Source organism: Myodes glareolus, chromosome 25 (genome assembly GCF_982192425.1).
Source record: "Myodes glareolus chromosome 25, mMyoGla1.1, whole genome shotgun sequence".
Taxonomy (NCBI): domain Eukaryota; kingdom Metazoa; phylum Chordata; class Mammalia; order Rodentia; family Cricetidae; genus Myodes; species Myodes glareolus.
In genome coordinates, this window is record NC_142050.1 from 26,440,127 (window position 1) to 26,453,751 (window position 13,625).

General features: G+C 40.8%; 1 protein-coding gene across 1 annotated transcript in view; it reads left to right on the forward strand.

Annotated features, from left to right (window-relative positions):
- Snd1 (staphylococcal nuclease and tudor domain containing 1) overlaps positions 1-13,625 on the forward strand; it is a 401,120-nt gene that overhangs the window by 213,820 nt on the left and 173,675 nt on the right. Inside the window, exon 13 of the mRNA XM_048451021.3 lies at positions 9,356-9,466. Coding sequence (XP_048306978.1) covers positions 9,356-9,466 — 111 coding nt within the window. The remainder of the gene's footprint in view (positions 1-9,355; positions 9,467-13,625) is intronic.

Consider the following 13,625-nt stretch of genomic DNA (forward strand, 5'->3'; position numbering starts at 1 on the left):
ATTAAGTGATTAATAATGAAATTTCAGTGGATATATGCTATAGCAATTCAATGTTCATCCCATCTGCAAGGCAGCAGTATTCACAGGAGATTCCCCCCCCTTCCATCTTTCCTTTTACTTCCTACTTTCATCACAAAGCATGTCCACCCGTCTGTTTATGGGGAGCCTTTGGTTTCTAAGTATGCATCTGTTGAGCTCCTAAAGTCTGAGTCCATTCTTACCAGTCTTCATAGTTTTCATTCCATTCCCTGTGATCTTTTCTTTTTTTTTTTTACCTTGATGATTAAAGATCAGAGAAAACACTAGCTATTTGAAGATGGGTGTTATTTTATTACAGCTTACATTTCATACTTATCGCTGTTCTAACTTTGCTAGATGTTTTGTTGGTTTGGAAGTGTCCTATCAATCCCTCCCCCCTAGGAGGAAAAGTGACTTTTTGATCTATTAATACACATAGTCGTTGTTCCCAAGAGGTTTTCTTTTTTCTTTGTTGGTTGCTTCATTTCTTGAGATGGACTCTCAGTGAGTAGCTCTGGCTTGCCTGAAACTTCGTAGTCCCTTCCAGCCTCTGTCTTCTGAGTGCTGGTATTATAGACATGCATTTGCCACACTTGGCCATAAGAATGGAACTTGAATTTCTAGGTTACAACTTATATATAGCCCTTGGCGGTAAGGGCAAGATCTCAATCTGCAGCCCCTGCTGGTCTCAAACTTAGAGTTTCCTTAGCCTCTGAAATGCTGTGTTTGTTAGCTGTGCTTCTAGGCCCATGAGCTTTAATTATACCAGCCCGTTCGTGTGCCAGGTGTTCCATGTTATGCTTCCTACTATCACAGCTGGGCTGGTAGACTGTCAGAGGCATACACTAGACAGTCAGAATCTCTGGTGATGATGCTTTGCCCCGAGCCTCACTGCACCTTAATTTGGCCCTTAATAGTCCTTGATTCCCTCCGACTTGGCCGATATTACTAAAACAAGCTAGGGACACAGAAACATTTGAGTCTTCCCGTTAGTTTTCAGCCTGTGTTATAGGTACTGAGAGAGTCTGCCTGACTATTCTGATGATGACACTTATTAAATGAAAAGGATTTAAAAATCAGTTTGAATCAATTTTAGAACTACATAAGCTTAAGGGGAACTTTGAAAAAAAAAAGGTAAGATAGGAAGAAAACTTAGAAAATCTATAAAAGATATGGTCCGCCTCCAATGTTTCCAATTATTGATAATTGTGAAACAAAACATCGTGTCTACACATGCTCTTGGTAATTTGAGAAGTTCTTCTTCGGTGTCTGGGTAAGAAAATGTGGGACTGGACCCATTCAGCCAGCAAAAATGAGATCAGAGGCATTGGAATGGGAATATCCAACTTGAGCCCTTAGGAAGATAATTCTATTAGCTTTCGAAAGCCATTTCTCATTTTGTGGGTTTTTTTTTTTTTGAGATCTGGTTGGAAAGTACTCTGTTTAAGATTTTTCTTCTTTGCCCATTGTCTCTCAGTCTGCCTTGTGCTAGATTTTGCTCTTACCCTTTATAGACATATATTTTTTTCTAGCTTAGAGAAGCCAAGTCTGTCACCAGTCTAAAAGTGCTGGGTTCCTGCCTCTTAGACTATGAATGCTGTAGGTCTCCGTGTGAGTAGACTTTCTGGAGCTTTGTGTGAGGAACTGTCAGCCACTAGGCATGTGCAGTAGTGTGGAAGTTAACCTTTGTTACCAGCTTTCTGGAATTTGGGTTGGCCACGGAAGCACATCTCTGGCTGTGTCTATGAGGATGCTTCCTGAAAGGTTTAATAGAGCAAGGAAGACCTACAGTGAATGTGGACAGCACCAAGGCATGAGCTGAGGGGGAAAAGCTGAGCATTCATTTCTCTTTGCATCTTGACTCTGAGATGCAGTGTGACTAGCTAGCTGCTCTGTACTCCTGCTGCCATGGCTTCCCTGCCACAAATGGCCTGAAAACCCTCACTCTGTCAGCCTTAAGGAACTGTTGTCAGGTATTTTGTCAGAGCCTCAAGAGAAGTAATTAATACAGACAGAAGACTCATATTTTCTATGCATGTACACAGAATGTTCCAGAGGATCTTCTGATCTGTCTCTATCTTTTCATCGAACCGTTGCTTCCTTACTCCTCAGCTGAGTTGCAAAGACAGACATGAGCACTGTATAGAGTCTGGTGTCGATCAGCTTCACCATTACATTTGTGTGAACAGGTGATGAGGAAATAGTAAGACCAGCCATTTGTATGTCAGCAATCATGATTGGAGTTCTGGAGGCCTCTAATCCAGCCCTTGGAGAATGCTTGCACTGGCAGCAAAAGGATAGCCTGTGTGCAAAAAAGTAGTAGGAACAACTTTCCAGCATCATACTGTTGTAGCTTTTGGGGATTGTTAGTGATAGAAACCTAAACTGTACGCATCATGTTTCACAGTATACAAGCACTTTGTGCATGAAATTTGACCATCAAGTCTTAATTGCTGTAAAGTGATATGTGAGTATGTAAGTGTAGACCTACACTTGAGTATGTGTCTCCTCATACACAGGTGACTATTGAACTTTTATATTATATATATTGAACTTTTAATTATCATTTTAGTCCTTCCCTTAAAGTTTTACTAAAATATATCACAAAAGCATTTCTTTGTGGGTTTGCTTTATTCTAAATATGTGCCCACATGTGTTTGCCTTAAGGAAAATATTCTCCTTTTATAATCTCCATGGACACCTCAGTGACTGATAAAATGCAGATGGTTTTTAAGTGGAAAAAAATTTAAGCTCAAAGGACCTAGATAAAAAATCTTGGAGCCTGGAGCACTGAATTATCTGTTACCCTCTTCAGATGGAGAGTGAAAAGGGTGGGCCCACAGAGGTGTCAGCTATTATTCCTCTGCCCACTCTTAGATCTTTATCCATTTCACCCAGTTTCTATTTATCAGGTTAAGTATTATACTTAACTCTACTTCTAGGTACCAGATCAAGGAAGACATACAATGTGTGAGTGAGAGAAGTACACACACACACACACACACACACACACACACACACATATAAAGTTATCTCTTTTTACTCTTTTGAATATTTAGTGACTTTGACTCTGATATAACCAGATGGATAAATGCATCATGTCTAATCAACTCATGAAGTAAGAGACAGAGAAACTCCCTGTCTTTCATAATTTGGCTCTGAAAGTCAGTGGTGCTTGTTGTTTGTAGAGAAATGGAAACAATTTCATCTGAAGGCACTTATAGCTCAGAGGAGGCATATCTGCTCAGGGGATATCCCAATATCCCCTGATACAAGGCCAATAGGCAGTTATAGCATTTGCACAAGGGCAATGTCTGTGCCAGGTTCACATTATATATAGGAAGATTGCTCAGAGCCAAAGCCTGGTGCCTGACCAACAAACAACTCAGGAGGAGGAGACAGCAGTGATCCAAGTCTGGCTATCTTCAGTAGTGTGGATCTTGTAGGGAACCACACTAAAGATAAGCCCCTTACTCAGAAGAAGGGAGTTACTGGTATGGAAAGGAGGGATGCTGCACAGGTCCTTGTGTTACATCGTGTTGTGTTGCTAATTCTTCTCTAAGAAGCAGATGCCAAGAAGGACCAGACTTGCAAGAAACTTGAAGTCTCTTATGCAGAGACCTACTCACTGAAATGCAAAAGCAAGATTTATTGTGTGCACAATAGAAGTCGGCAGGGACCTCTTCAGCGCAGCAGTGGCAAAAGGAGGTACCTCGCCCTTCTAGAGGGCATTATTTAAAGGCAAAAACTAGAAAATTACATTGGCAGGGCGTATGCTGGGAGATGATCCTATCTACAGTGGTTGGAACATTAGGAATTTCCTTTGGATGGTCTGTTCCTGGGTGGCGGTAGTCTTAGTTTGTGGTCTTTATCAGAACCAGGTATTGCCTCAGAGTAAACTACTGAGACTCAGGTCTCTATTGAGCTTGTCATTGCTGGGTTCTACAGGACCAAACAGATCCTAATTTACATTTTGGGAATAATTTAATACCAAAGCAACAGCTACAGATTACAACTCTGTTTGAGATGAGATCCTGTAAGTTGACTCTAAGAGAACTAAATCAATGAATAACTTGGGAGTTTGATGAGGGGTAAAATTATATAGTTCATAATGCTCCTTCATAAACTACCTATTAATATAGAAAGAAAGAGTAACTATAGTAAAGACATTTGGCAGATAACTGTTCTAACAAAGTTATCAAATATACCATTATCAGTGTGTATCTACATGAATTCTCATTACAAAGGAATAGACAAGACAAAAATAATGGGCCTATTCTCTTTGAAAAATGCTGATTCTTCTGGACTTGATTGCACACGCCTTTAATCTCTGCTCTTGGGAGCAGAGTCAGTCAGATCTATGTGAGTTCCAGGCCAACCAAGGCATATGCAGAGAGAGTGTTTGTCAAAGAAAGCAAGCAACAAAGCTCAACTCCATGTTGTCAAAGAAAAGACATAAAACCTAACTGAGCACCTAATCCTGAATTACAACATCTCCTTTTACCTACAGTAACCACTACTCATGGTCAATTGAAGTCTAAAATTACTACACATAAAAATTCAGGAATAATCATATGTAAGTTTAGAGCAGGTGCTGTTCTTAGATTTGAAACCTCACCATCTTGCGTCACACTGCTGTCAGTGAGAATTGTCTCTGACCATTCTGTGTACACTGTATGTGCTACCCTATTCATGATTTAGTAGACATTCTACTCTAGGTGCACTGTGCTACCCCATCCGTCATTTAGTAGACATCTTGAGTTTTTTAATTGATGTTATGATAATGCCATGTGTTTGCCTTCAAGTAATTATTATTTTGACTTATTAGGTCCTGAAATCACAATAGCAGTCGTACAGCAAACAGGTCTGTGAAAGAAATACTACAGCATGTTTCTTTTGAGACTGTCTCATCCCATAGACCAGGCTGGCTTCAAACTGGGCAGTCTTCTATCTCAGTCTTCCAAAGACTTGAGGTTACAAGTTCTTCTTTTAAAGTAAAATAAGTGAAAATATAAAGGAGTATTTTGAGACACTTTTAAAAAATAATTTATTTTATGTGCATTGGTATGAGGCTATCAGATCCCCTGGAACTGGAATTGAGAACTGCCTTGTGGGTTCTGGAATTGAACTCTTGTCCTCCGGAAGGGCAGCCAATACTCTTAACTATTGAGCCATCTCCCTATGATTGTTTTGCTATTACTTTATCTCCTATTATACCTAATTTACAAACTAAACTTTGTCATGTGTACATATGTTTAAGTGAAGAGGGAGAAATCGAAAAGTAGTGCACCCACCAAACCACATCAAAACTTGTATATATATAATGTCATGGTATTTGCATATCGTGTATATATATCCTGCTATATATTTTAAACTTCCTCGAATTTCTTATACTATTATTAATCCAGTATAAATACTGCTAAGCATTGTTAAGTTGTATTGTTCAGAGAATAATGATGTGAAAAATGTCACTACATGTTAACTAACAAACATGACTTTTTGTGTTTGTGAATATTTTCACCAGGATGTTGGCAGAATTTCACACATGGAACCATGAATACAGAGGACTAGGTGCTTTTTAGCTTCAGTGCTGTCTTTAGTTTTAAACATCCACTGGTGATCTTCGAACATATCTTCCATGGAGACTCATACCCATAATATGTCCATTAGGACAGTTGGTTCGTGGATTAGATGATAGCAACTTGTCTGTTAATATCTTTTTTATGAATGTGGGGAAATGACTTGATTTATAGGATTTACACACTCAAGTATTGGCAGATGATAGCAAAACACATCAGCCTTTGCTTTCAGATGGTTCAGGGAAAGCTATACCTTCTTTGTATTGCATGTGCAACTTTTCTGAAACTCCAAGGACTTAAGAAATTATACACATGTATTATCGAAGCAATCCCAACAATTATAGACAATTAATTGTCTTATTTATTAATGTATTTTTTTCTATTACTTTTAATACTGAGGTCTAGGGAGGCAGTGGGAAAGGTAATCAAAAATATGCTTAAGTGCTTAGAGCTTCCTCTAGTTGAAATTTTACTTTTTAAGCTCTTAATTCTCTTTCATAAGCTTATTAATGTCCCTTTGCTCATGTTTGTAGAATATGGGATCTGATGGTTTGAAGCTATCTTCTAAAGGGAAGCCAGGTTCATTGTAACCAGTTTGCAGCATGGAAAAGTGTGGGCAGTGAAGATGAAAGCCTCCTAGTGACCCCATGTTCATGTGTTTTCTGTGAACATCTGATTCTGCACGACACCAACAGTAAATACTTGAGAGAACCCTGAATGTCTCCTTTAGTTTGGAAAAGCAATTCAATTCTCTTTCTGACCAATACAGAGAGGGATGATAAAATGTTAGGTCTCTTTTTATATGCTGTTTGTGAATTAGCCATTGTGCCAGATATTTAATTGTGGTGGAATTACTGACACACTCCAGAAAATGGTATAATGTCAAAGAATATGATTTAGTGTTTTCTTTACCTGACCAAGGCACTCGTGTTATGTTCTAAGCTATCTTTTGCCAGGAGAAAAACCTGTAGCCTTTTGTTAGCAGCCAGAAGAAATAAACTAGGCAGTCAAGTACAAGGTCTAGACTAATTTTATTTGTCTATTTGTGCTCTCTCCCATTCTTTTTTCCAAATTCAGTCTCAGATAATGGAAAAGAGAGAAAAAATAGAGAAAGCATATAATTTTTTTTTTAAATTTGCTCGACAAACTTTGCTAGGGAAATCCTTTTAGAATTCCACCACTGTGTTTACAAAATGACTAGGAGATTTTTCTTATGCTTTAAAGAGTATCTCAATTTTCTGGATGTTTTCAAACAAACTAACTTGCTGTAATTTTTTTCTACTTTAAAAATGTCTTTTTATTCCAAATAAGTTAATCCATTTATATTTTACTCTCCACCTTGTGCCCAGGACTGTTCTGGAAAGTGGGGTGTAAAGCAAGAAAGCCAGGAGCCCTGCACACTCAGAGCAAATACCTTGTCTGTCAAGGTAGGCAGACAGAGACAGACAGACAGCTAATAGTTATACTACTACAGCATGATGCTTGCTGATGCTTTCTCACCAAGACGAAATGCATGTGACTGTCACATGCCTGGAATGTAGTAAATACTCAGTAATGAGATTGTTATTATTTCCTGTGTTTTTGCTCTTCTATTGCTTAGCACTGGCAACTGTTCCTTCGGGGAAAATCTGTAATTAGGAAAAGAAGCTAAAAGCTGCTGAGCTTTAGGGGGAGGGAGAAGGAAAGTAGTGGGTAGGTGTGGAGTGAATTGGGAATCTACATGTTCTCTGGAAGTTGTGTGACAGGCTTAAATTGGTTTGTAAAACATTTGCTGATGGATTTGGAGGGCAAGGATGATAAGTAGGGAAGGGTTGTACCCATGGTCTCTGTTGGCCCGGCAGGTACTCAGTAATTCTGGGAATGAATTTGAGTGTATTAATGAAGCTGGATCATGAGATGTTTGCATTGTTTTGCTTCATATTCTCCAGATTTTCATATTGAAACCTGTTTTCATGAGAATTTCCTTGCTTGTTCTGCCATTCCAGCTTTCTCCTCTAGACCTCATGCATCGACTGTAAAATGTCAGTGCTCAGCAATTCAAAATGCAGTAACAAACATTTCTTTATTCTCTTGGCATTTAAAATCACCAAGACATTATAATCTGTCAAAAGTGAGTTGTCTTGCAAGCCACTCCCTAGCCACCTAGCTTGGTGGCTCTTTGGTGGGTATAGCCACTCTCCTGCCCTAGTAGGACTCCTTGGTGACAACCTTAGTTAAAATCTTCACCATGAATCAACATCTCCATCTGCTGATTTGGGGCTGTTGCTTTCTCCGTGCTGCCAAACACAGCTCTGTGATAATGACAGCGTTTGCCAGCACGCTTATGCAGTGACTCAGGAGACAAGGTGGCCGGCAGAGCAGCCTCTTTGTGGGTGTGGATCTTAAGAAGTGCTAATTCCATGGCGGCTTGGAGATATTAATATCGTGCTGGCAGTAGATAAACAGGCAGCAGAGGGGCATATAATGAGAGCAGAACCAGCCACAGCATCTTTTGCTCCTTACTTTACCATCATATTTTGTGCTGCTTCATTGAAAAGTCTTTTCTAGGTTTAGACGAATGGAATCCTTCCACGGTTTAAACATGTAGATACAGCTTAGTCAAACTGCCACTTTCTGAGGATCACCAGTGTGTTAAGAGTTAACTACATCATCAACCAGCACTAAATCATAGCATATGGCATAGTAGCCTATTGCTTACTGTACCCTCTCCCCAAAGGGCAGCGAACCAGATGGTGTGATGGGGCCTTTGGTGTAATTATGACAGACACAAAAAAAGACATAACCACCACTCTCCAGCAATAATATCATTTCTCTTTCTTTCCAACATTTGTTCTTGTCAACTCTTAAAATGTGCTTTTTTTTATTTATTTGTTTGTTTGCTTTTTTGTTTGCATTTGCTTCTTGATACCAAAGTTCTCTTTTGAGGTTAGGGAGAAGCCATGCAGAGGAGCTTCATTAGTCATTTGAGTGCCATTCTCCATGCACTGTTCTCAGGATAGTCACTGCATACAATCTTTAAAGGGGCATGTCTCATGCTGTAGTGGGCACAGTGTGTGTGAGAATCACTTGAAGTTGGATTCTCATCTGTAGTCTGTCATCAGTTGGAATGTTGTTCCAAAACTTGTTACCTCAGGTTTTAGTTCTCTTTTATTTCTTATTGTCTCCTGCTTGGTTTTCTTCTACCACAATGCCTGTTTTCTGTCTTTCCCTCTCCCCAGTTCATTCCTGGCTCTTCTCCAAGCCTTCTTAAGGTGGAAGATCTACTGATGGAAGCTGTGAGAAGAGAACCGTGTCGAGTATAGTGTTCCACCAATGTTTCTAACACTGTAGAATTACAACTAGGCATTCTAGCTTTTCGTATAGTCTGCGAAGGAGACTGAGAAATGTAGGTCATGCTTGTATGTACTCATTGTTTTATCTTGTGTGCCTGATATTTCAGAGCAGATTTCTTGAGGGTAGTGGCTTGTTTATAACATTCTGTAAATAGCCCAGCCTAATGTGGGCTTTGTACAGATAGTTTCTGCTGGTTTTGTATGGATTGATGTAGATATGATGCTACTAACAAGGAAATTGCTGAGCCTGGTATCTTTGTTCTGTTCTATTTGGATTCCAGCTTAGCAGTGCCCTGGTTTAAACATGCTCAGCCTCTTCCCTCCCCTGCCAGAATGCCTTTTGACCTCCAGGTGCTATTACTGTTTCTGGTTTATTGAGCCCCATGTGCAACCCCAGTGTTGACTGATCTCTCTTTTCTGTTGCAGAAACATTGCTGAGGCTCTTGTCAGCAAAGGCCTAGCCACAGTGATCAGATACCGGCAGGATGATGACCAGAGATCCTCACACTATGATGAGCTGCTGGCCGCAGAGGCCAGGTAAGTTGCGAACTTACTAAACATACTGAGACTGATAGGACCACTTTTTTCTGTGTCACTGTGTTTCTGCCTGAGCCTGAGTAGAATAGATTGGAAATATTATGCAGATAGAGCTTGAATCATTTCTATGTTAGAATTTTCGCCAGTGGAAAACAAGAAAGGCATTGGTTAAACACAGGCCTCTGTTCCTGTGTTCCCCGCCATCGGTGGCTTGTAGAATGTGGCCACCCTGGGTTGGGATTATAAAAGGAAGGAAGCCTGGATGTGAGTGAGCACGTCATGTCTGATAATCATATGGTGATCATTGCCATTCCTGGGACTATCAGAGAAACCTGACTTATTCATGCAATGCATTTGGCTCTGTGCGTTCCTTCAGAGGCTCCCCCTCCCTTCCTCTCCCATTTATCACCTCTGAACCTTTTGTCATGTACAAAGGAAATGAAAACATTTATTAGGAAATGAGTTTTGTTTTCAGACACTTCTGACAGCTGGCAGGAAAGCATTTGAGAAGCCCTGTGACATTTTCCTTTTGTCCTTCATCCCTGTGGCTGGTTACCCCTGAGGAGAAGCACAGTACTCAGCTGGGTTTCTTGCCATGACATTCCTCAAGGCTCCTACTCTTAGAGACTTTAGTCAGTGGTGCTGCTAGTTCAGTGGTTTTCAAGCTTCTTGGGAAGCATCAAAAACTGAACTACTTCTGCTCAACTGATATGGATACCTCAGGAATCTGTCTGACGCCACAAAATATCTCCATTGTATCAGAGTGATTTGCATGGATTTACCTCACTCAGTAGTTTTTCCCTGGCCTGCAGGACCCATTAGTTAAGAAGTTTGGTGAGATTATGCATTCTGTTAGAGAAGCCTTGAGGTGGGCACATATTACCTAATTTTTGTTTTACACCTTGTCATTGAGATTATTTCTCTTGTTCTTGTTTTCATATCCTACATTTATGCCATGTCACATCCTGATAGAGTGTCACACAGAATTTCAGTGGAGAAGTCAACCTGTTGTGACATTTCTGATTCTTCTGAGCTTTTTCTCCATTGTCCAACCTAGACATGAATGGTTCCTTATCTTTGGAATGATGTTCACTAGTAACATTTTAAAATAAGGCTCCCTGTGCCTAATAAATTGGTAGGCTGGGGCAAGAGAATTCTGAGTTCTAATCTGAGCTTCACAGGAAGTTCCAGGCCGTCTTTTGCTATATATAGACTCTGTCTCAAGTCATAGTAATATAGTAACAAAATGTGGTATGGATTCATAATGGGTATTTCCCAAAGATAGGTGGTCTTCCCTCTCTCTGCTGTTATACGAATATAGTATACTCAAAAAATACCATGATGGGAAATATGGATACACTTAATATTATATAGACTCTTCAGGAAATTGACCTTCACCAAGCTGGTGGAATTCATGCGACGGGTTGATGGGCAGCTTGGCCATTGTGATCTGATAGTAACTTAAAGAGCATGTGAGGCATTAACCTTGTAAGGACCACTTACATAACAATGGGATATATGACCATATTTCTAGGTCTGGGTTTACCATGTTGCAAGTGAACACCTAATTCTAATTGGCAGGTGTGCATGGAAATAATCTGCAAAGGAGCTCAGGAAAGGGAGACCAGAGTCAGCTCTTATTACACTGTTAGAAATAGCCTCGGTGTTGTTTAATGATTATACACATATAAGGATATTTGGGGGGAGATTTAGGTTTTAAGAAGAAAACAAGCCTTTTTAGTGCAGATTTTGTGCTGAAGTAATGTAACAAGACGCTTGCTTGCTAAAGCAGTGAACTACCTAGGGATAATTGTGTTGAGCCATTGCTTTCAGACTGATGGTGGAAAAATTGGCTTCTAAGCCCTTGCACTGTTGCAGGTTGAATAAATGCAGAAAGATTAACCACTTCCCCAAGGCCAGGAGGCATTGCCTGAAGGCAGTACAGGCTCCATAAAGGATTAGTACCAGCAACCAAGATGAGCTGAAGGGGTTTTTCTTTGGAGTGCCTTTGTCAGTGATCCCTAGGATGATGGCCCAAGGCCATCTCCTAGATGCTAACCCCCAGCCAGGTGAGAGTCAAAAAAGACCAAGATTATCACTAGGTAGAGATTGGTGGTTTTGTCAACATTCAGAATGATCACTCACGTTGTGAATTTATTTTCCAAACCACCTACCTGCAGATACTGTTTTGTTCCAGCTTACCTTCATTCAGTCCACCCTTCCTTCCCAGTGACACTGCTACATCCCCATCCTTGCCTGTGTATGACTCACAGCCCTTTGTACATGCTGCTTCTGTCCTGCATCCTGCCTGTCCATTGAATATTATCCAAGTTTAGGGCTGGTTTTCTCTAGATGGATTACCTTCATGTTTCCAGTTGAACTCTGCTGTGTGATTTGGTGCTTTGTCGATTAGGTTTCTCTGCCTCTCAGCTTAGAGTCCTCTCCAGATCTCATTAGTGAGTTGTTTACTCCTTCTCTGGGCCATGAATAGAACCCCTCAACAAGAAATGCTCTGGTGATGACTCCAAGTCACTCCCAACATGGACTGTCTTTTGTTTATCATTCCTTCAGCCACTTTTTAATCTTCAGTGATTGTATACTGAACCAGGCCAAATTGAATTAATTTCCCTAGGAAAATTTCTTGAGCTACTACTATATCTAACACTTTAGCAAAGGCCAGATTAGTAATACCTGTACATTCCTGTCAGTCATCCATTCTGAGGCTCTTCAGGTTCCTACAAGACTGTCATTTTCATTGTTGTCTTCCAACAATGATCGCGTCAGATTTCCTAGCCCCTAACCTTGCTTACCTGCTTTTTGGGGGTTATCGGCTAGTGGGATCGGCGGTGACACGACATGCTCTTCCATTGACTTTGCTTTCCAGTGTACTGCTTCGCCATTAATCCTTTTAGAGAAACATTGTAAGCTTTGGGAAAAGGGCAACTTGTTAACTTCTCTGACTTCTCAGGTCAGCACAGCTGCCAGCCTAGGAGTTGATGAGCTTTCTTCTGGCTCTGCAGCTCCTACTTCCTCTGCAAGGGCTGGTGATCTGCCAGCTCTTCTCAGGTTATCTGATAGAAGTTCAAGGGGCAGGACTTAGGCACTGACTGGAGTGCAGGTGAGAAGACGGGGAAGGAAGGACACCACTGTGCTGCCAGCCAGTTGCATTCCAGTGCATTGACTTGCTTGCTTGAAACAAGCTCTCCTTTGCTCTCTCTTCAGCTTGTTGACCCTTGCACAGCCTTTATTCAGCTGCTTGACTTCTTATGGGCAACTTTCATTATGTCTCAAATGCCTGGACCATCTTTGTTTAAAGAATAAATAAACCTGTTAATTCCCCAAAGGTTGCCTTCCTTTCTAGCTCAGGTGTCTGTCATCAGCCACCTCCTCCCTCTTTACCTTGTGTCCAGGCAAGATAAGGTTCTGGCATTTCCTGGGGGTACTCTTGGGCCTTGTTTCTCTCTTGAGTTCTAGTGAGAAGCTCTTGATTTTTGTCCCAGGGTTTGACAGCTCCAAATTGCTTGTCCTTGGTTGGAATTTTTTACAAAAATAATTTAGGCGCACCTGACCCATGTGACACACTTGAATGTGTTTCCTTTTTGGGGGCATCCCATAGACTCAGTTCTTCTCTGCATGGTTCTAATGTTTAACCCATTGATTTACTCTGCTAGTCTGAACAAGGGTTTTACACTTTAATCAGAGCATCTGACTCCTGGAGGACATACCTATTAGCTCCTTTCGAAGTATTTCCAAACTGCTCCTGAAAATGCTGTTAAAATGTCACATATTCCCATATTCCATCCCCTGTATTTGCTGTAACATATCTAGTTTGATTTTGGAAAGACCAACATGCATTTTTCACCCCATGGGAGACACCATCGCTGGTGGACTTTTCTTGTTGACGGCATAAGCTGGCTTCAGACTCCCGGAGGTAGGCCAGAAAGGGTGTGTGGGGGGGGGTCTGCCTTTTTCCATCTGTAGAGTGCTGGGGTTACAGGCGTGGGCTACCACACCTACCTTTCCATGTGGGCTTTCACTGAACATGTTATTCATATTGAGGACCAGCTGGTAATGCCTGGAGTCAGATCAAAGCGTGGCTGCTGTCATGCTTTCTTTGGGTCTGTACAAATGGGGAATAACATCAGCGTGTATTCTCTCT